This window comes from Triplophysa rosa, linkage group LG19 (assembly GCF_024868665.1).
Source record: "Triplophysa rosa linkage group LG19, Trosa_1v2, whole genome shotgun sequence".
NCBI lineage: Eukaryota > Metazoa > Chordata > Actinopteri > Cypriniformes > Nemacheilidae > Triplophysa > Triplophysa rosa.
In genome coordinates this window covers 6,915,508-6,941,136 of record NC_079908.1, presented here as the reverse complement: position 1 = coordinate 6,941,136, position 25,629 = coordinate 6,915,508, and the positions used below count along the sequence as shown (strand labels likewise).

Here is a 25,629-nt window from a genome sequence, read left to right as displayed (position 1 = left end):
TATTTACGAAACACGCTCTGTAAAGAAGTTTGTCCGTTTAGGGCTACTGTAGAAACAACATGGCGAATTCCTTGTATGTAGATAGAAATAGCTCATTGTAAGGTAATAAAAACATAAGGCTTTATTATGGTCTATATAAATCTCTGAAGACATAGTTATGTATATTATAATGCATTTTTGTCAATAGATCCTCCAAAAAATACACACTTGACCTCTAAAAGCAAATATTGTACAAATATGCCCACCCGCTGTACATCAAAATAATAGAAATATCACAAATCCCAATCACAATGGTTTGAAATAGCTGAATGATTTGAATATTTTTCAAGTTTTACGGAGTCAAAATGTTAGGTCGATATGGATGGCAGAGACTGATGAAACATGGAGAGTCATCCTTTCTTGCACCAGAAAGATTATAAAACAGCTTAACATACTGTCTGTTGTAATGCACACTGTATGATTTTGCCGTAAAGGCTATAAAGTGAAATAAAACTAAATACTAAAAGATAATACTACTTAAAATGTAAACATTTTTAAATAAATTTGTTTACTAATACTAGCGTGTCTATAGGACAGACTTATCAAAAAGTTACATTCACATTATGATTACCCTAAATTGATAAAGATTTCATAATATGTGACCTGATCATATTTATTGTACATACATACTGACGATGTGCAATCTGCATATCTTAAAGGTACAGAAGCAAAAATGGCCTGTATACGGGTTACACTAACTTAAAAATGTTTTTTCAAGAATACTTATCAGTTCAGATAAAAAAAATAAAGTGCTAAAATATTGTACAATACGTCTCCTATGATTCCTTTAAATAAAAAGGCTCCAGGGTGGTGTTGGTTCAAACAAGGTCAGAATCATCCTTAAAAAGCACTGTCTGATATTAGACTTTCATTTGTTATTGTTGAGCCTGTGAGGGTAATTCTCTGATAACAAAGTCAAATATACGGCAAGAAAAATATACAGTCAATGTCATAAACCTGAACTGAAGCCTCATTAACCATTGAAGCCATATAGACTTAAGCTTACTGGAGCATAACATGGAAACCATGACACTAATCACAATTGAGAACACGTGGTTGGCATAGATGCATGTTGTACGGCGAAAGGTTTGTTTTTGTCAGAAGTGCAAAATCAGGTTGCCTTCCTGTATCGTCTGTCATACAGGAAGGCAAATACATTTTTTAAAGATGTTTGGATATAAAGCTGCTTTTGGGCTTGTTGTTATTTGCAACAGAGGCTGTTCTTTGGTTCCTTGCATTTCATCACGGAAGTCAAGGGCTTCCTTGAGAGAAAAACTCTCAAGGCTTCCCCCCGTGACCTTTCTGAAGAGAATACTGATGAATTCCAAACACAAGATTGAACAAGCCTTGAAATATTGCCTCACGTAAAGATGTTCCTCAGTCTGAACCTGTGGATCTATCTGCATTATTCACTTGTGTTTTTCTCTTGTTGTGGCTTCTGTTCTCTGAAGAATTCACTTGTTAAGGTCAGCATGAAACAGCATTCACAACCCATTTTGTTTTTATAATAGGAAGCAGTCAAATAGAGTAAGAAAGTGTAGGGAGGGCTTGACTGTATCTCTTAGAAATTGATTGGGTTGTGAAAATGAATACGGATTGATTGGATGGGGAATTGACTGAATCATTATCGGGAATAGCTGCGGAGATGAATCATGCACAATAAAAAAACACAGATAAAAGAAAAAGTAATTTTCACTTCTTCAAGTCCGTTTAGGGAAGTCGTGGCACTCAGCAGCCATGTTTTCAACACCTCCCATGCAAGACTAAAGTCATATCTACTTAAAAGTTGGAAAACAGATATCTCTAATATTACCATCTAAAATCACAATTAATTAACATGTTTCCAACCAACAATAAAACCTGACATCAACGGTACCAAAACTTTCGTTTCTTAAAGGGATATTTCACAGCCGCGTTTGTCACCAGAATTTACGACACGCCTACGTCATTTTGATGGTATATTGCAGTTTTATGGTATATTGGATAAATTATTTGTCTGTGCACTTCATTATTATTTTATTCCCACGTGAAACATGATGAAGTATACTTAGTAAATATTAAAGTACACTAGAATGTTTACCACAGTTTATCCAATTACTAAAGTCAATACTACAAAATACAGCACTGTAGTGTACATTAATTAATTGTAGTAAGACTGTGATTTATTACAGTACACTACAGTTTACAATACTAAATAAAAAAGTATACAAAATTGTTGTAAAAATTGATGTTTTCATCTATATCTGTGTATTTATGAAATTTTGGTTCGCTGAAGAGTTGCAGTACAAGAGCTATATTAGAATCTGTATTTCACGGCATTTTGGGTGAATATTGTTTCTTTTACACCTACATACGTCCAATTTCTTAAAAAGGTTTATTAAATGAATTTGGCGTTCATCCCTGTAATGTGTTAATATGTGCAGATGGCTCGTTGAATCAGCGTTATACTGTACACAGCACAGCAGGTTCGCACATTGTGATCAGAACGACTCACAGACAAATGACTTAATTGAACCAATTCATTTAAACAGTTGAAACTATTCAGTCACTAGTGAATCTATAAGAGATCAGTGAATCATTCAAACCTCGGTGAACCACAAGAGAACGCAGAATGAGCTTTAATTTAACTTAACATTTGTAATTTTCTAGTTATAGATCAGTGAATCATTCAAACCTCGGTGAACCACAAGAGAACGCAGGATGCGAATGAGCTTTAATTTAACTTAACATTTGTAATTTTCTAGTTATTTAGAATTTATATGTTATTTGTAAAGTGTTTGGTTAATCCACTTAAAGTCCCAGTGAAACGCCTTGGAACGCATAGCATTATTTGATGTGTGAACGTAATTTCAACTGAAAAAAGCAGTTGACACTAATGCGAAATTAAGACTTTAATGTTAATGGTTTACCCTGTCTGGATCATCCCCCATCTCCCATCTAGTGCGTTATGCGTCATTCACCATGTAGGACATAATAAATGTGCGAGCAAGTGGCTAATATGAGGCGCCGCTTCAGCAACTCTGGTAATGAAGGTGACGGGACTCTTCCGATTCTAAAGCGGATTTGATTGGACAAGAACTTTGATGAGACGCTGAAATGTAACGTGATGTCATGGAATTTCTAGATTGTTTTGAGCGCACATGCCAGACTGTCATTTTTTAACGCTTATATCTTCAATATGGGAATTTCGTCCGCGGTTAGGAGCACATCACTTTATTGACGTCCTTAAGGCTAACTTGTTTTTAATAATAGGAAAAAACGTTCATATTGATTTCACTGGGGCTTTAAAGTTACGGTAGGCCTACACATGCTGGTGTGTACAAAATAGGGATGTCACCACCTTTTGAGCCAGCAAAAACCCTGGAATCACTACAACATAGCACAGTACCGTGATAACACGTGGTATCGTGATACTTCAGCTGGTATAGTATTGTTATATGTTTATGGTATCATGACAACTCTACTCCACACCACTGGTCAGACAAACAGATGGCAAATTCAAGCCATGGATGCGATGTTGGGTTTATAGTGATGCTCAAACAAACAGACCAATGTTATGATAGCACAGTGTTTACACTCGTTACGGACATCAACCTAACAATGACTTTCTAACAGCTTCCTCTGGACCTAACGCTTCATCTTTAGGTAACTCTTGGTAGTTAATACAGTAATGGTACTAATCATGTAGTTCATTAGGTTGACTATGAATGGCCATCATACACTTAGTATTTGCCAAACCAATTTGAGGCACATTATCAAACTTTAAAACAAAGCTGAACTATTCAGACACGGACTTGTCCGTGAGGAACACTTTATATAATACTGCTGTCAGAGGGGAGAAAAATCGAACCCAGTGATGTTCAGCCTCCCTAGAAGCAATGCTGGGGCGAGATGTGACGTCTTCACGATGCATAACCATGAAGAGACGTATTATTTATCACATAAAGACATTAAATGATAGAGAAAAGCCCGAGGAGGGTTTAAAATAACCCATAAAAGTTGTTTATGTCTCGAGTTCCTCCGGATGTCCATTTTAGCACTTTCAATGTTTATATTGTTCGGGCCTCCGTTTGCTGTTGCTTATTCCAGACACCTAAGGCGAAGGACCCAGTGTGATTCTCACAACACTTAAGAATGAGTTAAAAGCAAGTTCTCACAACACCAGTGTGAGACCGGCTCCAGAACACACAGGGTACCAAAGTTGAGATGCTTGTTGACTTTTCAAAGCAAAAAGCATGCCGAAAAGTGTGAGATGGAAGAAAGCGAACAAGACACGTGTGTTATGGGTAGACATGTGCAGAGGTGGGTAGAGTAGCCAAAATCTTTACTCAAGTAAAAGTACAAGTAACTAGAGAAATTGTTACTCAAGTAAAAGTAAAAGTCACTATTTTAAAAATTACTCGAGTAAAAGTAAAAAAGTATGCAATGAAAAAACTACTCAAGTAGCTAGTTACTTAGTTACTTTGTATCTGATTATATAGGCCTACTACATAAAATTAATATTAACGCCAATATTTTAATATTACATTTTAATCAATATTTTTAATTATCATAAGCAGATATCTTTGCAATATACATACAGAGACTAAAGAAGAAACATACACAGAAGAGACAAGCATTTCTGTAAATTTCATCTAGTCCTGATGTCAATGTAGTTTACACAACTTATTTAGAATACTAGACCATGTCAAACTAAAGCATTAACTAAACTCAGAGCATTTCCTAAGATGATCTAGAGCATCTGCAGTGCTCTCTTAAATGAAATACACATTTTTGAACAAAGCTCATGTTTTCTCGTGTTGTGTCACGTGTGTGTTGTGAAACGCTCTTACTTGTAAACATACTGTAAACAGTGAACCACACGCCCATCAACAAGTTTTCTTCCTTCTGTTCTTCAAATGTATATTTCTGCAAGCCCACGTCTCTGTGTCTGACGGGTAACGCGCATGTTGCTGTGTCTGACAACAGGTCGCGGGTGCGCGCATGTGGCGGGCATTTATCATTGCTAGCAAACAATATGACACATTTGCAGTTTTGATTGTATAGATATAGATTAATATCCACTTCATCCAACGCTCTTTGTGTTCTGCGTGTTCTTACGTTTCGCGCTACGAGGAGTGAGTAATCCTGCTTCAGATGATTCAGATCGTGCTGCGAACTGAACAAATCATTTGAACTGATTCATTAGCCTATTCAAATGGTTTTGCCCATTGTTCAATTAATGCTTTCAAAAGAATCGACTCAAAAGAATCGATCACTCGAGAATGCCCGTAAAAAGAGACGACAACCTTGAAATAAACAACGCATTTTAAAAAGCATATTTTAAAATGAAGGAACGAAGGAACGTCACGCAATGTAAGTTATGTAACGAAGTAAAAGTACAGATTTTCTATTAGAAATTTACTCAAGTAAGAGTAAAAGTACACACTTTTAATTTTACTTAAAAAGTACATATTTTCCAAAATGTTACTCAAGTAAATGTAATGAAGTAAATGTAGCGCGTTACTACCCACCTCTGGACATGTGCCCGGTTAACCGCGGTTACCACCAAATCCTGCTGAAACCGAGCTGGCTGCGATAATGCAAGGTATCGTTTATTTTATTGATGCGTAGCTTGTCCGTGAAGCACGGCTCTGGGATCAGTAGAAATGCTGCTCTATTTAAAAGCAGTGCGAGTTTGAGTCGCTTATAACGTGCATTTGAAAAAGCAACACCCGTCAAATATGATCATTATAAATATACTTTATTATCATAAAAATACCTTATGAGGCTTGAGGATCGGTGATAAAAACATGTCTTTAGGCGGTCTTAGTCAACTCATACCATGAACTGATGTAGATTTGTGGGGGTGTGGTTACACGAGGCGTTTCAGGCAGGTCTGGGTGAGCATTCGCTTTTAGATAGAATGCATCTTTTGCTCCCACACTTTCATTTGTGCAATTTTACGCGTCTAATACATGCATGGGCAACTTATAACACACCAAAGACACAGAAAAACACGTGTTCACGCCATATGACCCCTTTAATAATTTAATAAACAAAAATGTGTTCTGTGTGAGACGGAGGGAAATATCACATTAGCCTGGTATTGCACACAATCAGTTAGGAAGTTAAGAGTGATTGTGTAACACCTCAAGACTCTTTCACAACCGTTCTGCAACAACATTTCTCTACTCGCTCATATTACAAACACCAAAGTGACAGATGATCAATATCATGACTTGATCAATCATAACACAGTATTTGTTAGTTGTCATCTCTGACCTTGATTTTGATTCTTTCTAAAGCGCCTGACAGTACAGGGGCTGGGGGCGGATGAGCGTGCACATTGCAACAACAGATTTGGTAAGAACAGCTATGTGATTTCTAAAGGAAACTGATCCAGCAAGTTCCCTCTCTCACACACACACACATGACTAGAAATCTACACTGGTAATAAATTAATCCTCTCGATGCATTCACAAAAAATGATCTTGGTTTAATGTACTCCTTTAAAATCGCATGCTTTTTGCTGCTTTTCTAAGTCCTCAGAAGGTTAGGCAAACAAAATCGAAAAAATGACAGTCAACTTCCTCTTTCTTGCCCCAGCCACAATTTCCTCTCCGTTAGCACAGCCACACTCTCACCCTGTGCTGCTTTGTTGCTGACAGAGACATAAAGATACATACCAACCTTCATTCTCATGCCATCTTTATTCATGATAACTACTCTGAAACTATATATACCGTGTAACGACTACACCGATTGCAATAATGTACGAGGTGAGAGACTGCTGATAACTCCCGACCGCCAAAACAGTGACACCACACCAACAATGCGATTATTTCCAATAATCAGAGTAAAGACTTAATCGCAGTATTATGTTTACATGACATGAGAACCCCTCTTTGCTTCAGTTTACATGAAAGTTTTATTAGTCTGATTATTTGCTATAATACAAAGCACAAACGATGATCTCAGATAAAGTAGGTGTGTGTTACTGTCTATAGTCTTAAAGGGGTCATATGGCACGAATACGTGTTTTTCTGTGTCTTTGGTGTGTTAAAAGTTGCCCATGCATGTATTAGACACGTAAAATTGCAAAAATGAAAGTGTGGGAACAAAAGATGCATTTTGTCTAAAAGCGAATGCTCACCCAGACCTGCCTGAAACGCCTCGTGTAACCACACCCCCACAAATCTACGTCAGTGGGTGGTATGATTTGACTAAGACCGCCCAAATGTATACGCAAGTAAGGTGGGCGTACCTGTCAGCACAATTGCTTTGGAACCTGATGTTCCAAATATGGTGAGAGGCGTTACATTTCCATCACACGCTTGCAGTATTCCACCAATCACTACGCACTGGTCAACTCATCATAAATCATAGCACACCTCGCTTTTCAGAGTGATGAGCTTTGTAATAACTCAGCGCGTTTCAGAGAGGCGGGGCAAAGAGGAGATACAAACATGCACGGAATTTTCAGTCTGGACTTGTTGCAGAAAGTCTGTGCCAGTCTGCAGATTTGATCAATTAGTCTGATTCTATCTGAAACTTTCAAAAAGTCTGCAAGTGTATGATGTCTAGTTTAAAAAGAATCTGTTCAGATTTTAAGTCTTGTAGTGTATATACTGTATAATCACTGGGACAGTGTCGCCACACTCACAAATGTAAGTGTAAGACTCCAGATCCACCGAGGCGCTTTTACGCAGTTCAAAACGGCAGGTGCTGGATGCGGCATTTCTTTTTTTCAAGCGGAGGCGCGTTAGTTACTATGATACGCCGAGCGTGAAAAAAACACTGAGTGCCGGCGCTAAGCCTGCGGAAAAGAAAGCCTGCTGCTAGAAAACGCACCGTACGCCGGCAGAAACGCCTCAGTGGACACGGCCCCTAAATCTCTGAGATCTTAAAATCTCTTATAATCTTTTGATAATACTTTTGATAATATAATCCTTTGATAATACTCAAGTATCACTTCCAACACAAGTCAAAGGCCTCTAAAAAGTAACTGCACATCTTATCTCAAGCCTCACAATTTGAACCATCAGATACTTGCCAAATGTGGACATTCTTAAACTTACGGTACAACTTGAATAATATATCAGTATTGAATACACAGTGGAGCAAAACTTTAGTTTTTTTGTCGTGTCACTGATATATCACCACATATTTGATGCAAGCGTGATGTGTACCTAGGGTTTGACGTAACTCCTCGCAAAGGCTTATATGAGGGAACTGAAGCATCTGTTTCCATTTCTTGCTCTTGCCTTTCCTGTTCCCGCCACCTCCTGTGAAGAAACCAAAGAAGATCATATTAGAGACAGAAAAAGATTACAGGCTCTGAAATGCTATTAGACTAGCATCCTAACACAGGTGAGCTTTGGAGGACAAATCGTAAGATTAAATGAACAAGTTCATATTGTCCTACATGTACTGTACTTTAAACAGACTTAAAGTCATGTAAAAGTCAGCATCAGTAACAAAATGAAACCCAGTGACATGTATTTTTATAAAGAGCACAACCACAAACATTCCACATTTTCACTAGGACTGCACAACAGCAATATGTGATATGCAATATGATAATGCTTTAATTTGAAATCAACTTCAATTACATTTAAACACATTTAAAACAGATATATAACCAACATACTGTACATATATCTGGTAATAGTAAGCATCACTGTGTATTATTCTCTGCTAGGGGTGTAACAATATATAGAAGTATCACATATCGCCATACAAAAACATTAAAATATGTATCGTAAAGCTATTAAGATATGTCATAAAGTTATGGCAATGTATTTTTGAATGAAATATATTTTCATGTTATGTTAAAATTCAGTTTTACTTTTCTGTGACAGATCTATTCAGTTTTAATTAATTTACATAAAAATAGTTGAATTAAACCTTGAATGTTGTCAATTCTTTAACAACGTTTAGTAACATTTTGTTAATGTTTTGGGGAAACCGTGTCAGTTTCTTATCTTTTTTTTCAATATTGTGATGCAGTCGCAATTTTAAACACAGTATCGTGTATCATATCGAATCTTGAGCTGAGCATATCGTTGCACCCCTATTCTTGCTATCTGCATCGGCCTAAACTTTGACTTTACATAACTTTTTGAAGTATTAAAATCAGGTTATTGCATACCATTGTGATATGCATACTGCAATACGCACAAGAATAAAATAGAGCCTTTATTGTCATTGTAGAGCTCTTTATAGCTCTATATAACAAAATTATAAGTGTTGCTCATGTTAGTGTAAAAAACAAATATATAACAATAGACAAAAAAATTAAAATGAAAAAAGGGTAGAACATTTTGAAGGAAGATAAAATTGTGAACAGATTTAATTTACAGGGGCCAGTTTACTATAGAAGCCTATAGTAAGTATAAAGGTTATTTGCAATATTTAGACATATATTTTGCAGCCCTACTTTTTATGCAAAAAAAACAATTTTAGCGAAACAATTACAGCGATATTTCAGAGGCAAAACAAAACTCCAAAAAGTGCATCCATTGATCAAATCACTTTTTGGAGCTTCAAAAAATTGCCCCCAATTCACTTCCATTCTTCCGCTTTGAAGAAAAATGTTACGTGGTATTATAACTCCGACTGCATTATTCTTCAAGAAGAAGTCATATTCAGTCAGGATGCCTGAAGGTGAGTAAAACATGGGGAAGTTTTGTTTTGCCTCTGAAATATCCCTTTAAGTACTGCTCAAACTTTCTTGTTGATACACATATCGCGGGATTGCGCAACACTTTACCCCAGACTTTTTCTTTGATCTGAAGTGAGGGTGAACACAACCAGTATGCATATTTTGTCCAGTCTGAGTTCACAGTCTATGACAGACTACACAGATTTTAAAATGCGTTCAGTCTAATCCAACATTTACTGGAATGTGTCTGTATTCAATGGTTACTCTGTTAAGTCACCCCTCTGAACATGAAATTAAGTACAACATTTACCTAAAAAGCTTTTACGTGATGTCATTTTTTAAATGTTACAAATTTGAATACACACACGATATAAAACACGTCTCATTTTTTTGGAACATCCCAACCAACCCAACATGACAACATTTAAGCTTCCAAAAAGCAAACTAATATGATCATCCAGGTAATATCTAGTGCATTTCAGCGTGCTCTCACTCTCCTAGTGTAGGCACCCTGGATTGATTTCAGAACAAGAATCAAGCCAATGCTACGAGAATGTCCTGCTGGCCTGTGCCCATCCGGGCGAACGTCATTAGGGAGGCTCCGGCTCCCCGGGTAGAATGACTGGTCCAGGTGCTGCACCCAACACGCTTGTCAACAGAGAAAGGTCATGAGGGGATGCTGTATGCGGGATATGTTCATCGGGAATGGAGAGGACGCTTGTGAAAAGCCAAGTGTTTGCATTGTTGCTAGGTTATGAAGGGATTTAAGGAGTAAAATCTCCACTAATGGGATGGTATGGGGGGGCGAAGGATGCGACGATTACAAACAGGTACGGACGGAGCTCGTGACCACTGATAAGAGCTCACACAACGCGTACTTTTAAAACAAAGATACTGGATGAGTGCTGCTGAGAAACTCCATTACGTTACATAATCGAAAACCAACACAACAGAATTCTCATTCGCAAGAATTTACTACATCAAGTCAAGGTTGAGAAACTATCTGCGAGCTAATTCCACACTTTGCAATTCAAAAATAAAAAAATTTAAATAAAATGTTCGCAGGAAACAGATAATAGTGGCACTGATCCAGAAGAAAAGCCACAGCGTTATCATTGTTTGAAGTGGCCAGGATGCAAATGGTGTGTGAATGTTGTAGAGAATTTAGCACAAGCTAAGGGTGTGCAAAGCAGCTGGTATTTGTATCTGTATTTGTTGAGGGGGGAAAGTATTTGTATTTGTATTTGAGTAAAATTCAAAATAGGCGTAAAAATCCAGTTTTTTGCGTTACACTTCTAATTTACGTTATAGTGTACGTAAACAGAGCGAACATGAGAGCACCTGACTGCAGACGTCAATAATGCAGCGTAACAGAATAATCTCCCGATCAAACTCCGCTTCCTGAAAGTTATAAACTGCCTCCAGAACCAAGGTACAAAAATCTATTCAACAAAAATAGTGATGCACGCAGTGAAGTCTTTTTTCGCTCAGCCGAGCCTTATCTGTTGCTGTGTGGAGCAGCCTGTGTCAGTCACATCTTTTACCCCCCCACCCCCCCGATCCTGAATGTCACTCACTCACTCATGCGGGCATGCACTGCGGTCTCATGAGAAAATGCAGCTTTTTGATATAAAGTTTTTCTTGTTCCCGAATACAAATATTTTTTTAAGTATTTGTTCGAAATAAGTATTCGTAAAAAACACGCTATTTGAGCCTTTCCGAATACCGTATTGGGATTCGTCTCTACCCCTAGCACAAGCCAAATGGTCGGAGTCATTGAAAGAAGAGCCATCAACCCCCTCCAACCCCCTTTCTCCTGGTTTCTTGATATCAACCTCAAAAGACCAGAGTCAAAACCTAGCTCCAGGGGTCTGGACTTGAGTTGGTGCTCTCACCGAGAGAGCCATCAACCCCCTTTTGTTTCTCTGTGGGATATTTTACGACCCCTAAGCTTCAAAGCAGCGGGGAGAAGTCTCTCTGTCTCATGTGAAACTTAACATATGAGGCTAACCAGAGAAACTTCTCTGACAAATAGGAACTTGTGTGATTCAACTGTCCTTTTCTATAAATATATCTAAATATCTAGTTTATATGTTGTCGCTCTTGCCATTTTTAAATAATCTGTAATTGTTAAATAGGAAAGTTAATAAAGGCTTTGTTTGTATTCGTACCGCCGAATGAATCATGTCTTGATGCACTTCAAACCTTAGCATATTTGATATATAAATGTTTGTCTTTACAATTCCTCCTTGTTCATATACATTGTGTGACCATAGAACATTCTCTTTTCATTATGTAATAATTTGGAATGGTATTTTGTAAAGTTGCCAGGAGGTCATAAAGATGCAAATTAGCTGTTGAGTGGCCAAAGAACCTCTTCCCTGCTCAACTCTGATTGGTCGATTCAAACTCAGGTGGGCATGCCCCCTCATGAAGTTAAATATCGAGCCTGCTCTGAAAAGACTCTTCTTCTTGCTCTTCCTCTCTTCTCTTCTGCGCTAAAACTTGTTTCGTGGCGTCTCTTCGGAGACTGCCCTCTGCCCCCCACTGGAGGAGAAGAAGGAACAATGGACTTCTACTGCCACGTGGCTAGGCCATGCGGCCGACCACAAGGCCCGCAACTTTCGGCAGGACTTGCCTTCTGAAACCTTTTGAACAATTCCATCTCTACACACATTATAGAATAGCTGCGTTAAGTCTGTGCCTCTTTGTTAAAGATGATTTTTATTGGTGTTCAGAAATCGCTGCCATGCCCCCTCTCTCTCGCTCTCTTTCTCTCTCAGCGCTTTCTAGCGCATTTGTGTTTCATGTAACGTTATTTGTTTTTTTATGCGATCGTCATTGTTTTGTTTACCATGTAGAGTAGAGTTTAATAAATAACCATATATATTCATTTGTGATGGGTTTTCTGTATTCACGCTCACAGACTTGGTCCCTTTTACTGTGTTTCGATTTACGCTAGCTTTGCTCTAAATCCTGTTTGGTAAAGTCACGTTACTTATGGCCATGAGATAATGTAAAGTATATAATATCATTGAGGCATTTGCTGGACGAATGCATACAAGTATTGTTATGCTTTATATTACTAATCAGAGACCGTAAAATATGTATATTCGAACACGATTATTATACGTATTTTCCTTTGAGCTAAACTAATTCCTTGACTGAAATTGATGTTTTAAATAACTCATTTCACGGATATGATCTTGAAAGATCTGGTGGAGAACCATATTTGGTGAGCTTTACTCATCAATATAATAACTTTAGCTAAAACCGCTACAATGTATTATTTATGCAGTCACAGCATAGATGTGAAAAGGTTTTCCTGTGTGCATAACTTATCCCCTGGCACTACCAACAACACCGCTGGTTTGATCAAATTCTCAAAATGAATGATAAAAAACGGAGAATATTAAATGGATCGATTGAGGTAAACACATTTTATGTGTGAGATTTTCCGAGTAAGTCTTATAACATTCATAGGTTCACTGACAGGACAGTGACGAGAATAGTTTGTTTACAATGAAGGTGTTCCAAGTTAAAGCATTACGGCAAGGTGTACATGACTTCATGTCTTTTAATTTAATATATCGCAATCTGAGTTATATAAAATGATATACTGACTCTGCCTAGCTTTGTAATGCCATTAAATGGTGCCCGAGTTTTTGAGACTTCAAAAAGCGCATTATGATCCATCATAAAAGTAATCCTTTTGACTCTGAAGGGTTAATAAATGTCTTCTGAAGTGAAACAATACATTTGTGAGAAAGAAAAAAGTTAATATTTTAAATAGAGATAACAATACTACATTTCTCCACCGATTATTCAGAGTGATATCTGCCGATGCCAATTCTGAAGATTAAATTAATATTTCTTAACTTTCTTTAATGACTGTTAATGTTGAACTCGTGATGCATCTCTAATTTCAATCTTATTTAGCGATGGCTATGTTCTGTACATTAGTTCAAATATTGCAACACATTAATAACATCGAATCTTGTTGGTTCTTGCGAGAACTTCAAAAGTTCGGAGCTTCAAAAGTTAAGGGACCATTCTTGGGCATTACAACGCCACGATAAAAAACAAAAAAAAACTCTTATTGTGTTCGGCAAACACACTTAGGTTGCCATGAGGGTAAATTCATTGTGTGACTGTTAAGATGCCGTCTTGAAAAAGGAAGAAACGGCATATTAAGCAATCAAAAAATGACTAAACTGAAACCGCTGATGAAAGGACAGCTTTCAAAATCACAAAGTCATCATGTGAACAACGGTTATATTCATTTGTATATGAAAGCTTTGTGGAGCCATCAAAACCTTGACCAGCAACATTGGAATAACCACCAGTGGCATAAATTTGGGATTTCTGGACTCGTTTAATCTGGGACTACCTGTTTTAATCGGCCAATGAAAATTAGGTTGGGGCGTGTTTAAGAACCCTGTAGGAAAATAATAATACTTTTTTGCAAACATTACTTAGAAATGACACACTTCACCTTTATTACAATGAAACTGTGGCAATTTTAAAATACCCATCAAAAATACACAAAGATGACAAGATGACTGTATGACTTTGTTTCTTCTGAAGAACACCAAAGAAGATACTTTGAAGAATGTTGCCAACCAAACAACGGCGGGACCCATTGACTTGCATTGGTTTTGTGTCCAAACTGTCCATTCAATAGAAGTAAATGGTTCACCCGTTGTTCAATTACCAACATTCTTCAAAATATCTTCTTTTGTGTTCTTCAGAAGAAACAAAGTCAAACAGGTTTAAAATGACAAGAGGGTGAGTAAATAATGACAGAATTTTCATTTTGGGGTGAACTATTCCCTTACATGTGCACCACAAAAACACAAACAATGTCACAAAACTGAAACAGCCTACCTAGGCACCATTTTTGCCCATTGTAATATTAATTCACGCCTAAACCGCTTATTATGTAGTCAACACACTAGATTATGACTCATAAGACACTATTTGACAGCATCAAGGCGACTATGGTTATTATAACTGTGTGTTAATTCAACGAGGTAGTGAATTCAGGCTCTTATCTCGAGCACACATACAGTAATGACGGCTGTCAATACAACAGCACTTACTGTCAGTGCATTACAGTGTTTATCGCTTCTCCTTTAAATAGAAACTCAAAAACGCCGTAAAATCCAAACAGGCATTTGACCTAAACGCACATAAACAGACAACGATGGCATTTATTTATTCATTTTGATTGACAGCTCCATCTCTATTGCTCAAGGTTAGGAGCACAACAAGGCAAGGCGACCTGACCAGCGTTCAATTCTCACATTTGCGGCGATTCAAATATAAAGCAGCATCACATTTATTACACTGCATTGTTCTTGTCTTTTGGCCTAACTTCCTTTGGGGGAATACCCACTGTATCCAGACACATAGCGCTGCGTATCGAGAGGGAAGCTGTCAAAAATGACAATGTCATGTCTTACCTTCTCTCGCCTTTAACAAAACAGTGTTGGCCACGATATTCTCGAGCTCCATGTTTCCTGGGTTGCAGGCAGGCACCGCAGGCCCAACCTCGTCGCCGGGTTGGCAGTGTGTGTATGTATGTGTGTATCCTCCCCCGCTCCCCCCCACGGCGGAATATTATTAACCCTGAATGACTGCTCCGCTCTGCCGTTTTGCTCTTCTCATTCTCCGCCCAGAAGCTTCGGCCAGCCCTGCGTAGATCACCGACATGTACTATGGAGAAGGTTTGGCTTATGAATATTAAGCACTCGTGCTGACGTTGCTTGGTAACCTACAGTCAGCGTCCTCTTTTGGCTCAAGCTAAATTCATGAATATTTATAAGATGACGTGTACGTCCGGTAAAATTACGACGCAAACGTCAACTGATCTTCCATCGCCATAGTAGGATTTATCATCTCTGCACCGGGGCACCAATAAACGCAACCGTTTAATAGCTCGTTTTTTTCTCTGATTGTTTTATGTATGTTATGTGTTCCGATTGTTTTTCTTTGCTGTCACAATGCCTACTTGAAATGTATTTTGTTGTTATGTTGACTTTAGTGTGCCATTTAAAAAAAAATAATAATAATAATAATACACAACGCAATGCTACATTTAATAGATTATGTTCACTGATGTTTTGCAACAATACAGACCGTTTTGTACCTAAATTAAAATAGCCAAGCGATAAAATGTATCATAATTTAGCGTACAGCTTCCTCTAGAGGTAACACGTGGAATTTTTTTGTGAATAATTATTTCTCAATTATGTCGTTAAAACGACATATTATCTCGTTTTAACAACATAATTGAGTGGAAAAAATAAATGTAAGTGGCAGCAATATTCCACCGTACAAATTAGCTATATAAAACAATAAAAAAGGCTATTTTATTTAATTATGGGTAAAACTTTCTCGATTTTCTCGACATGTCTGTACCAGCAGGTGGCGATATTAAATCGGCGACAGCGTGTTTGGTTTTTGAAGCCATAGAAGAAGTGGAAAACATTTCCGCATTTCCTCGTGGTACAGAGGGGCGAAAGTGCTGTGTTATTGTGAATTATACAGTCATGGGCAAACTCAAGAAATCTCGTAATCGCAACACATATAATTACAATGTGAATAAAAAGAAGCTTAAGATTAAGTTGAAGAAAAAGGATAACCCGCATATTGAATGGTAAGTATACATAACTTTATCTACATTTAACTGTTATCTCTGAATAATTTTTGTTACTAACGTTAACGTACTCGATGTTACTAAAGCACAGCTTTTCTGTCATGTCATTTGTTGTAATTTGCCTTGAATCTCTTTTAATTGAATGTTTGAATATGGAGTTGTTTATTAATCTGATTGTCGTACGTGGTTGAAGTGATCAGATCCGAAAAGCTTGGGATGACCAGAAAACAACGAAGCAAAATCTTGCAGACATGGGACTGTTAGTTGGGAAGAAGGGCATACTTCCCATTAAAACTAAAAAGGCAAGTTTCATCTTTCATTTTGTACCGTGATTTGTATTTGCACATCTCCTGCCTTATTGTTCACAGCCTGTTTGTGTTTCATTGATGTTGCAGAACATGGAAGAAGAAGAACAACAATCAATGGACTCAAATGTTCCATCGAAACCCTATGTCATTAAAGGTAAGTTAAAATTTTGCTACATTAATTTTTGCTTTAGGACGCAGCTTTTGCATTACACATAAATTGATGACTCCCCACAGAACCAAAAATTAAACCAAACAATTGACATTTTTAATGCATGTGGTCAGTAATATATCCAAATGTATGTTTTATTTGTAAACGCTTCTTTAATTTATAAAAATGTCATGCTCTTTATAGCCAACAATTTTTTAAACATAACGTTTTTTTTGTTCAATATAAGAATAGACTTGCAACCCGCCAGTTGAGGAGCACTGGTCTATAACATTTATAAAAACTAAAAAGCACCATATGATCTCATTGCAGCATTGGAAGAAGAGGCCAGTCAAAGAGGAAGCAAAAAATTAACGTGCTCTAGAGATATGATTGAATACGTCCAGCATATGGTGAGGGAACACAACGAGAATTACAAGGTATGAGATAGCTGTACATATTTATTACCAACATAAGTCACATATTATTGTACATGTGATGCTAATTGTTTTTTTGTGACAATTCAGGCAATGGCAAGAGATGAGAAGAATTACTATCAGGACACACCGAAGCAGATCAAACGAAAGGTGGAATTATACAAACGGTGTTATCCTAAGGAATATGATGCATTTATTGCATCACTACAGACACAGAAGTCTACATGATGCTTCAAGATGATGTCATCGCGAGGACTTGGATTTTTTTACTTTTCAAATTGACACCCAGAGTGTTATTGTACTGTAGCGGGTGTCATATGACAAATGTAAACAAATGGAGAGTAAACCTTTGGAGTGTTTGTTTCTACTGTTGCGTATTCAGAAACATATTAATGTTTGACATTTTTCATTTGAATGTCTAAATATTTCTGATCTATATAAATATGAATTTGCATATTGTGTTGTCATGAGAAACACAGGCATATTAAAAACACAATTTATAAATCCATCAGGTATTTAGACTTATGTAAATATAACCAACAATAACGTAATATAATGCAAAATTAAAGGCACTTTCCATGAATAGGGACCCTGTTTATGGAAAGTTCCAAGAAACAATTGCAGAGAGATTGGTTTTTATGAATGCCCCATGTTACATGCAGAATAACATTGTGCGGAGACGGTTATGAACGAGTTAAGAATTTCTAAGAAATCTGGACCCATTTTGCTGAGAATGTCCATTACATTAAGTAAAATGTCTGTCACGTTGACGTTTTCTGTTTAAATTGCTTTCCTGGAACATTAAATGTATAAAAGTTCTGATTGTTAGAAAATCGCCATTGCAAATTGTCAAACCACGATAGAACAGTAAACAATTCACATCCATAATAAAACTACCATTTATTTCATTTGTAGAACTGAAGAGGACTTTCATTTTTTTAGCCAATGTAATTTAAACTAAGCTGTTTTTTTCTCAAAACCGAAACGAGATGAACTAAATATAATCCTTATTTTGTGTTACTCTTGCTGATGGTAATTAAAACCACTTTCATAACCAGGCCATATTCATTTTACAGTGAAGAGGCCATATTTTGTACAACTTCTAAACAATCCTATATTTGAAGCCCAAATCACTAACTATAAAGACATTTGTGTAAAATGAATTATTTGAGAGAATCTCACAAAATCATACAATATCACAAATCAAAAGGAAAAATGTACAAATTATATTATGTGAAGAAAATGATTTGTGAAATAATTATCAGCATAAGTTGTATTCAGTACAGCAAATATTGCTATGACGTATACCTGCAATTTAGACAAAGTACATTATAACAACGTAGATCTTTTTTTGCACTGAATAACAAATCTTTATACAAAATGATTGATTTTGTCCCTGTATATTATTAAACATTCCTTGCAATTTCTATCATTTCAGCTTTTGTCAGGTACACCCAACTGCAAACACAAGAACAACTAACTGTAATACACTAAATGACTTCGTTTCATAAAATACATATTCTACATACAGAGGTAAGTGATCATAATATGTATACTCTATAATACTGATTAAAATGATGTAAACAACAATCATAATAAGCTATTGGACACTATCTAGCAGCAATAATGCCCGCAGCACAGTGCTTGTGATATGAAATACTTTCTCAACTCCTCGATGATGTTACATGTCATGACAGTGCCTCTTCGTATGAGGCAAAAGCGCTACCTTGAATGCTCGGTAATGAAGGTCCCCTTCCTAATGAACCCTTACACGGTTGCTTGGCTTTACACCAATGTCAGAAGCAGATCCTGTAACGTTTGGAGACCGCTGGTTCTGCTAAGTCCATCAGATCCCAGCAGGAAGATCTTCCTCTGATCGTCCACTGCGCTAAGAGACAGAGCCTCATGAAGCTCCGGGACGCTGAAAGCGTTGGGTTTGTCCTATATGAGGGTGTAAAGGGTATTTTAGTCCGGATTGGCAATAAAAAACAAACCAGAACAAAAAACAGGCTGTGATCTACCAGCTGTCATGTGATGTATCAAAGTCACCTGCTTGTTTCCCAGCACCACCACCGGAAGATCCATGCCTGCTTTCAATAATCGATGGAGCTCGTCTTTGGCCTGAGGGAGTCGACCTCTATCAGAGGAGTCTACCACGTACACTAAGATGTGCGTTCTCCTTAGGTACTCCTCCCAGTACTTTCGCAAGTCCTCGCCACCTCCAACTTATGCGAGAAGATTGAATGATCTGTATTATTACTAGCATTAGACACAAATGTAAGTCATATTTTCTTAGGCTGTAAAATGGGTGATATGGCAATAATTGAGTCATTGGCATTTAGCAAAATGTATTCCATGAGTAATGACAGAGCATGTGAGGAAGAGGGGGCTGAAACTGATTCATACTTTCCAGAAAGTCCAGCTGGCACGCAGGTGTGTGTAGGCTAATGAAGTTAAAGCCTCGCGTGGGTCGGCAGCACCTACTCGCTCCACTCAGCCCCTGCAGAACACTGCTCTTACCAGCACCATCCAAACCGAGAACAAGCACCTGCTTCTCACTGCGCTCCTCCTGCTCCTAAACACACGAGCAAAATGAGTCTACACTCCTCAAGGGTTCTTCGCATTAAGGCCAACCATTATGCTCCCCAAAGAACTTCTCAAGGTTTCTAAAAGAACCATTTTTGTCAACATTTTAATCGTAGAAACCTTTTTTGTGAATGTGAAATGTGTTCTTTATATAATGATTCAGCTGGAGACCTTTAGTAACCTTTATTTTAAGAGTGTAGGGGGTGTACTGGGAATTTGCAGCTTTACCAAGAATAGCTGAATTCATTATGCAATTCCAGGTAAGTAGTTGGAGTCTTGCCATTATTGTTTAATCAGAATGTTAGATTTTAGTAATAAAAAAGTTTTATGTTCGTATCTTAAGCAAACTGATCATATGAAGAGTTCATTTGCAGAAAAACATATAACTAAAATCATGTTTTTTATTATGTTATCATGTTTTTCTCTTCTTTTAAAACAACCCAACAGCAGTTTGGTTTATGGTAAGTGGAATGCACAATAAAAATACATTATTTAAAAAATGTTTTAAATGGAATTATCTGTTTCTGCAAATGAACTTTTATTATATTAACTGTACCCGTTTGTTCCCCAATACTGCTACTATTGTATATTTCATATAATATAAAATAGTATATAATAATATAATTTAAAACAACCATACCTTTGTATATATTTGTACATTACTGACGATGAAATAATAAGTCATTTGAAACTGATTTGCTTTGAAATCGTATTTTTTGTGGATGCAGCTGAATATTTAATGTTGGGTTATTTTAACCCATTGTAGGGTCAAATAAAAACCATTTGCTGGGTTAATTTAACCCAACGGTTGGGTTCGTCCCTTTTGACCCAATGCTGGGTTGAAAATAACCCCGCATTTTTTACATTTTAAGAAACCACTAATACAAAACAAATACAAATTACATAAAGTTTCATTTTGTAAAAATATTACAGATGTGCGATTAAAAAGTAAACAGTTCTAAAACAAAACGTAGCCTATTTAATTTAGGAAGTAAAAGTTTATTTTTACATTTTAAAAGTAAACAGTTGTAACTTATTTAGATTATTTTAATAATACTACATGATTTCTGCAAGCATAAAGCAAACCCATATAAACGCACTGTGCACCTGCAAGTGGAAACGAGATCCTCTTCCTTGTTGGAATGCATCTCCACCCTTTACTCACGCTCGACCTATAGGGAGTACTATTTAAAGAGGAACAACTTTCATGTTACACTGACCTCTCTGATGGTGTAGTACTCTGACTCCACGGTCCACATTCGCCTCTTGTAGAAGAGATTGAGGGTGAGGAACAGCGCGGTTCCCACCGCAGCCATCGCAGCGCTGAGCGCTACAGAGATATGACGCAGCACAACCATGAACGAGACTGAAATGAAATTATATTTCATGAGCGCGAGCTGATCGCAAGTGCACGTGATACGCCCCGGTTTGTTTTGAACAGCACGCGCTCAGCTCCCCACAGCCCGGGCCGTGACAGCAAGGGAGGGCGAGAGAGTGTGTCCTGTCCTGACACTTCAGAATACAAATGAAGGATGGTATTATTACTCTTATTAATATAACCAACATTGGTTCTGTTTTATAAGGTAGTTCGTTTTCAAATCAGAAGAGCAAATCTATGGTGTTTTTATTGTTGTTATAGCCAACAATAAATGTGGTTTTATTCAATTTGGGGTCGTAATTACGAAAACAAATGCACAGACATCGTCAAATAAATGTTGAAAACAGAAATATTAAAAAAGTTCAAGTTAAATCTATTAAAAAAGTTCAAGTTAGAGTATATCAAGCTCGCCGTTAGAGGGCGTTGTGTATTGCAGATTCGAGTGTAGCGGAGTTCCCCATGTTGACAAACGGTCCCGTATGTGACAATTCTGTCATTTATATCAATTCTTTTAAACGTGTCTTTGATTCAGAGTGAAATAACATTCGTGTGCAACAACATACACACAACTAAGAAAAAAAGCAAGCTTTAGATTATAAAGGTAAAAGCAATAAAGCTCTTCATTGTCATTGCACAGGATTGTTGTGCTGGAATTGTTAAATTAACGAATAAATAAATCGATCAATCAATCAATAGGCATATAAATTAAATGGTTAAAGCTTTATTTTAATAAACGCTGAAGTAATCAAAATAAAATAACAAAAATAATAATCATGACGTTGCAGTGTGCGTATGTATGTGTAAATAAAACTATAGCCTACATTTAAACAATTCAGACATAAATAATGAAATAACACTATACAAATGAATAAATTGGCAATAAATCGAGAGCATTTTATATTTGGGGTAACTGCTACTAGAAGAGTTACGGTTAGCACCTGTATGACGTGATCCATCCATTCCAGCCGCAGCATAGCGACCGAGCTTGACTACAGTGGGAGAACCGCACACAGCCACTGAAAGCATAAGACAACACTGGAAAACAAACGAGAAAGAAACGAAAACCCAAGAAAATTGCCGGTATGCTCTGGGCGTGATGGGAATACATCGACAAAACGAGAAAACGCGGAGCGCGCTCGCGTGGAGGAGGAACTAACTGTTTACGTTGCCTATACAACGAGCTTTTGGGCTAACAGGCTAGCAGAGTTGTCGCTAAAACATGGTGGGACGACAAAAACTCTAGACGGGCATTCGTTAATGTTTTATATAACCCTTGATGCCGGGCATTTAATTATATTGATTTCTTTTGTGTTCAAACTTAATTTTGAGGACTACAGAATTGATCTCAAACTTCATTCTTTGACGAAAACTCTCACGTCCGACCTTCTTTGAAAGAAGTTTTTTTTTTACTTTTAGCTCAAGATCCGTCTTGAAAACATGATCGACTGATTTGATGATGCACAAGAAACGAGGAGTTTCTGATCATGAACACGACAGCTCTGGGAAAGTTACGAGGATTCAGAGCATCACACCCATCTCGTCCATTCATTCAACACTATTCACCGGAGAAAACAATGCTCTAGGTTGCCTGTAGGAATCGAATAGGAATTTTGGGACTAACATGGAAATTATGGATTAAATCAGTGGTTAATGAATGGCACTTGGATTATGTGTTGGGTTTGAATTCGGACTGGTTCACGCAAAGCAACACATGGTTTGCTTTCCAATCAATTTAGAAGACTTACAGAGAAAATTACATGGAGACTAGTTGGTCATGCCAAGGAAGGAGTTACCATTGCCAGAGGGTTGGGAAGAGGCCCGAGATTTTGACGGCAAAGTCTATTATATAGACCATATAAATCTAACCACCAGCTGGATTGACCCAAGGGATAGGTATGTGATGAGTACTAAGAGGTCTAGAAATGCATACTCGGTGCTTACTCAGTATACAGATGCATACTATTTCTATTACTCATCGTTACAGCTGTGCTTTTATTTACAATTTCTTTATCTGGACCAATTTGGCCATTATACAACTCACCCTGGTATTTCTTATGCAAACGTAAAAGCATCTAAGCGCTAAAAATTGTATCAGTGTTATCCTGAAACCCTTTATCAATGCCTCATTTACCACTTCCAAGTCCCCTTGGACTTTAACACAAAATCTGCGCAAGAATGCCTAAGATTATTAGAGAATGTTCAAGCTTCGCTGCCTCCAAGTTTGGCATGTTCATATTCCAAGAAGCAATGGTTAGCAGGGTGTTTTCCCTTCGCTCTTTTGGCCTATCTGATTTTCACAGCGTGCACAGAAATGGAAAGACGATAGCGACCGGACCGCATATTTTCCCCCTTTGTGTGGTGCAACAGGTTTGCCTGTAGCCAGGAAACCAAGATGGCAGAAAGTTGTAAACAAGTACCTAGGACGCATTCCTGAATGCCGTGCCATCAGAGTAGCCTGCAGATCCGTGCCACGGCTCAAACTCTCAAATCCCTTTCGGTGCGAGTCGAGGTGCACAACAGGTTCAAAGTGCACGACAGAGCCATGAAAACTCTTAACAGGAATGATGAAATGGCTGTTTGAAGCCTGCTTGCACGTGTTTACTCGTGGACGAAGCTAAGCCATTTTTGATTTCAAAATGTATTTTTTGTCCCACACAGAGTTGAGCAACACTGTATGGAAACAGACGCCTGTGCATAAGAGTATTACACACTCATGTCTGGGTGGCTGGTTTCTCTTGCACAATGTGGCACTTCAAAGGCGCAGATTAAAAATGACAAATATTTCTAATCCTGACCCAAAACTGTCAGCGTAATCTCCCCCTCAACCCATCTCCCAGCATGCGGCTCACACAGATGGCTGGGTTTCCACCGCAAGACAACGGTTATATAGACAGGGTGTTCTTATAATGCTAGTGACTCTAACTTGGTAACAAGCTCCCATTTGTCAGCTTTCCTGACCTCTTTTCCTGAGATGTGCTGTCTGCGGGCAACCTTATTCATTAAACAATTTTATGGGTTTATCCAGGTGTACTGAAACAACAGACTGTATTTGTGTTTCCATGACTGTTTATTAATGTCTGATGGTAATGATGTTGATGTAGTTGCTTTTGGGGTTTTGGGAGCTTGTTTTGGTCATTTTCTTAGGTGATCCTCACATTGTCCTGGAGGAATGTGTCATTTGTGGCACTTACAGGCCCTGGTTAGAGTAGACAAGTAAGCAGTGCTTTTTTCTGGGATTGTTCACCTATCATCATTTATTCACCCTCATGTCATTCAAAACCTGTATATGATTCTTTCATCTGTGGAACACAAGAAGATATTTTGAGAAATGTCTCGGTTGTTTTGTGTTTATACAATTGAAATCAATGGGGGTTGGCCATGTTGTTTGGTTACCAGCATTCTTCAAAATATATTTTTCTGTGTTTCATGTCATGTTCATGTGTCCATGTGCGCACATTGTATTTGCAATGTATTAACAAAATTGTAGAATGTTAATGAAAAAATGTTTTTCACAATATCTATTCAGAAAACGTGAATAATTCATTGATTTCGTAGGTGTATCAGTATTGACATAGTCTCAAAAAGGCCAAATTATATATATATATATATATATAATTTATTTGTGCGATACATTTATACTGTTTATAATATAATGAACTGGTCTGTCATTACATGGTGCCGAGTTAAAAAGGCCATTCATTAAAGTCATAACATTGGTTACAATAACAACCAAGTTTCAGGTTATGACATTTTCTCTGCTATGACATAACTCTGTTAAAAAAACAAAAATCTTTTTTTTATTGTACATTCCAATTAATATAAATCAAATTGGGCCTTTCGGTATAGGTTGTTGTGCTTAAAGGGAAAAAAATTCAAAAATGAAAATTCTGTCATCTACGCTCAGGTTTTTCCACCTTTATAAATATCCTTGTTCTGCTTAACACAAAGGAAGATATTTGGAAAAATGTTTTTAAGCAAACAGTTCTAGGGCATTTTTGACTTCCATAGTAAGGAAAAATCTACTGTGCTGGTCAATGGTGACCCAGAACTGTTTAGTTTCCCACATTCTTCAAAATATCTTCTTTTGTGTTCAACAGAACAAAGGATTTTATACAGTTTTGGAACAATTTGAGGTTGCACTATGCCTTTTAAATAATAATAACGAACACAAGAAAACATAACACAATAAAATTATTGATGCTTCTAACAGGCACAGGCATTACCATTGAGATCATGCTAGAATTAAAACATCTAGGAAGTCTAATTTCTTTTGTTTATATTAACAAATGTTTAAACCTGTGTCAAACAACAGCACATTGCAACGCAAGCGTTCTCGTGACCTTCTAATGTACTGCGTCTGGGCCGTACTGTTTGTTTTCCTTCAGCGTGACATGCTGAAAAACATGCGCTCAGGTAAATGGAATGTTAT

At 37.3% G+C, this 25,629-nt stretch overlaps 4 protein-coding genes across 4 annotated transcripts in view; 2 read left to right on the top strand and 2 right to left on the bottom strand.

Annotated features, from left to right (window-relative positions):
- Positions 1 to 15,373, bottom strand: part of grk6 (G protein-coupled receptor kinase 6) — a 33,829-nt gene extending 18,456 nt beyond the window's left edge. The window contains exons 1-2 of the mRNA XM_057360374.1: positions 15,151 to 15,373; positions 8,211 to 8,306 (exon numbers count right to left, since the gene is read on the bottom strand). Coding sequence (XP_057216357.1) covers positions 8,211 to 8,306; positions 15,151 to 15,202 — 148 coding nt within the window. The 5' untranslated portion in view covers positions 15,203 to 15,373. The remainder of the gene's footprint in view (positions 1 to 8,210; positions 8,307 to 15,150) is intronic.
- An 804-nt stretch (positions 15,374 to 16,177) lies between these two features.
- nop16 (NOP16 nucleolar protein homolog (yeast)) lies at positions 16,178 to 18,378 on the top strand. The gene is made up of 5 exons (XM_057359970.1): positions 16,178 to 16,346; positions 16,540 to 16,648; positions 16,742 to 16,808; positions 17,133 to 17,239; positions 17,327 to 18,378. Exons 1-5 carry the CDS (start codon positions 16,240 to 16,242, stop codon positions 17,462 to 17,464), a joined length of 528 nt encoding a protein of 175 aa, XP_057215953.1. The 5' UTR covers positions 16,178 to 16,239; the 3' UTR covers positions 17,465 to 18,378.
- A 164-nt stretch (positions 18,379 to 18,542) lies between these two features.
- Positions 18,543 to 22,238, bottom strand: arl10 (ADP-ribosylation factor-like 10). The gene is made up of 5 exons (XM_057359968.1): positions 22,139 to 22,238; positions 21,043 to 21,188; positions 19,643 to 19,811; positions 19,286 to 19,461; positions 18,543 to 19,177 (listed from the first exon to the last, which is right to left on the bottom strand). Exons 1-5 carry the CDS (start codon positions 22,224 to 22,226, stop codon positions 19,022 to 19,024), a joined length of 735 nt encoding a protein of 244 aa, XP_057215951.1. The 5' UTR covers positions 22,227 to 22,238; the 3' UTR covers positions 18,543 to 19,021.
- Positions 22,239 to 22,971: 733 nt separating this feature from the next.
- wwc1 (WW and C2 domain containing 1) overlaps positions 22,972 to 25,629 on the top strand; it is a 36,845-nt gene continuing 34,187 nt past the window's right edge. Inside the window, exon 1 of the mRNA XM_057359967.1 lies at positions 22,972 to 23,093. Coding sequence (XP_057215950.1) covers positions 22,975 to 23,093 — 119 coding nt within the window. The 5' untranslated portion in view covers positions 22,972 to 22,974. The remainder of the gene's footprint in view (positions 23,094 to 25,629) is intronic.

Coding starts and splice junctions, on each gene's coding strand:
- arl10 (XM_057359968.1), bottom strand. CDS start 22,226: ATGCTTTCAGTGGCTGTGTGCGGTTCTCCCACTGTAGTCAAGCTCGGT. Junction 21,189..22,138: donor GGATGGATCACGTCATACAG/GTGCTAACCGTA, acceptor ATTTCATTTCAG/TCTCGTTCATGGTTGTGCTG. Junction 19,812..21,042: donor AGTACTACACCATCAGAGAG/GTCAGTGTAACA, acceptor TCGTGTGTTTAG/GAGCAGGAGGAGCGCAGTGA.
- nop16 (XM_057359970.1), top strand. CDS start 16,240: ATGGGCAAACTCAAGAAATCTCGTAATCGCAACACATATAATTACAAT. Junction 16,809..17,132: donor GAAACCCTATGTCATTAAAG/GTAAGTTAAAAT, acceptor ATCTCATTGCAG/CATTGGAAGAAGAGGCCAGT. Junction 17,240..17,326: donor AACACAACGAGAATTACAAG/GTATGAGATAGC, acceptor GTGACAATTCAG/GCAATGGCAAGAGATGAGAA.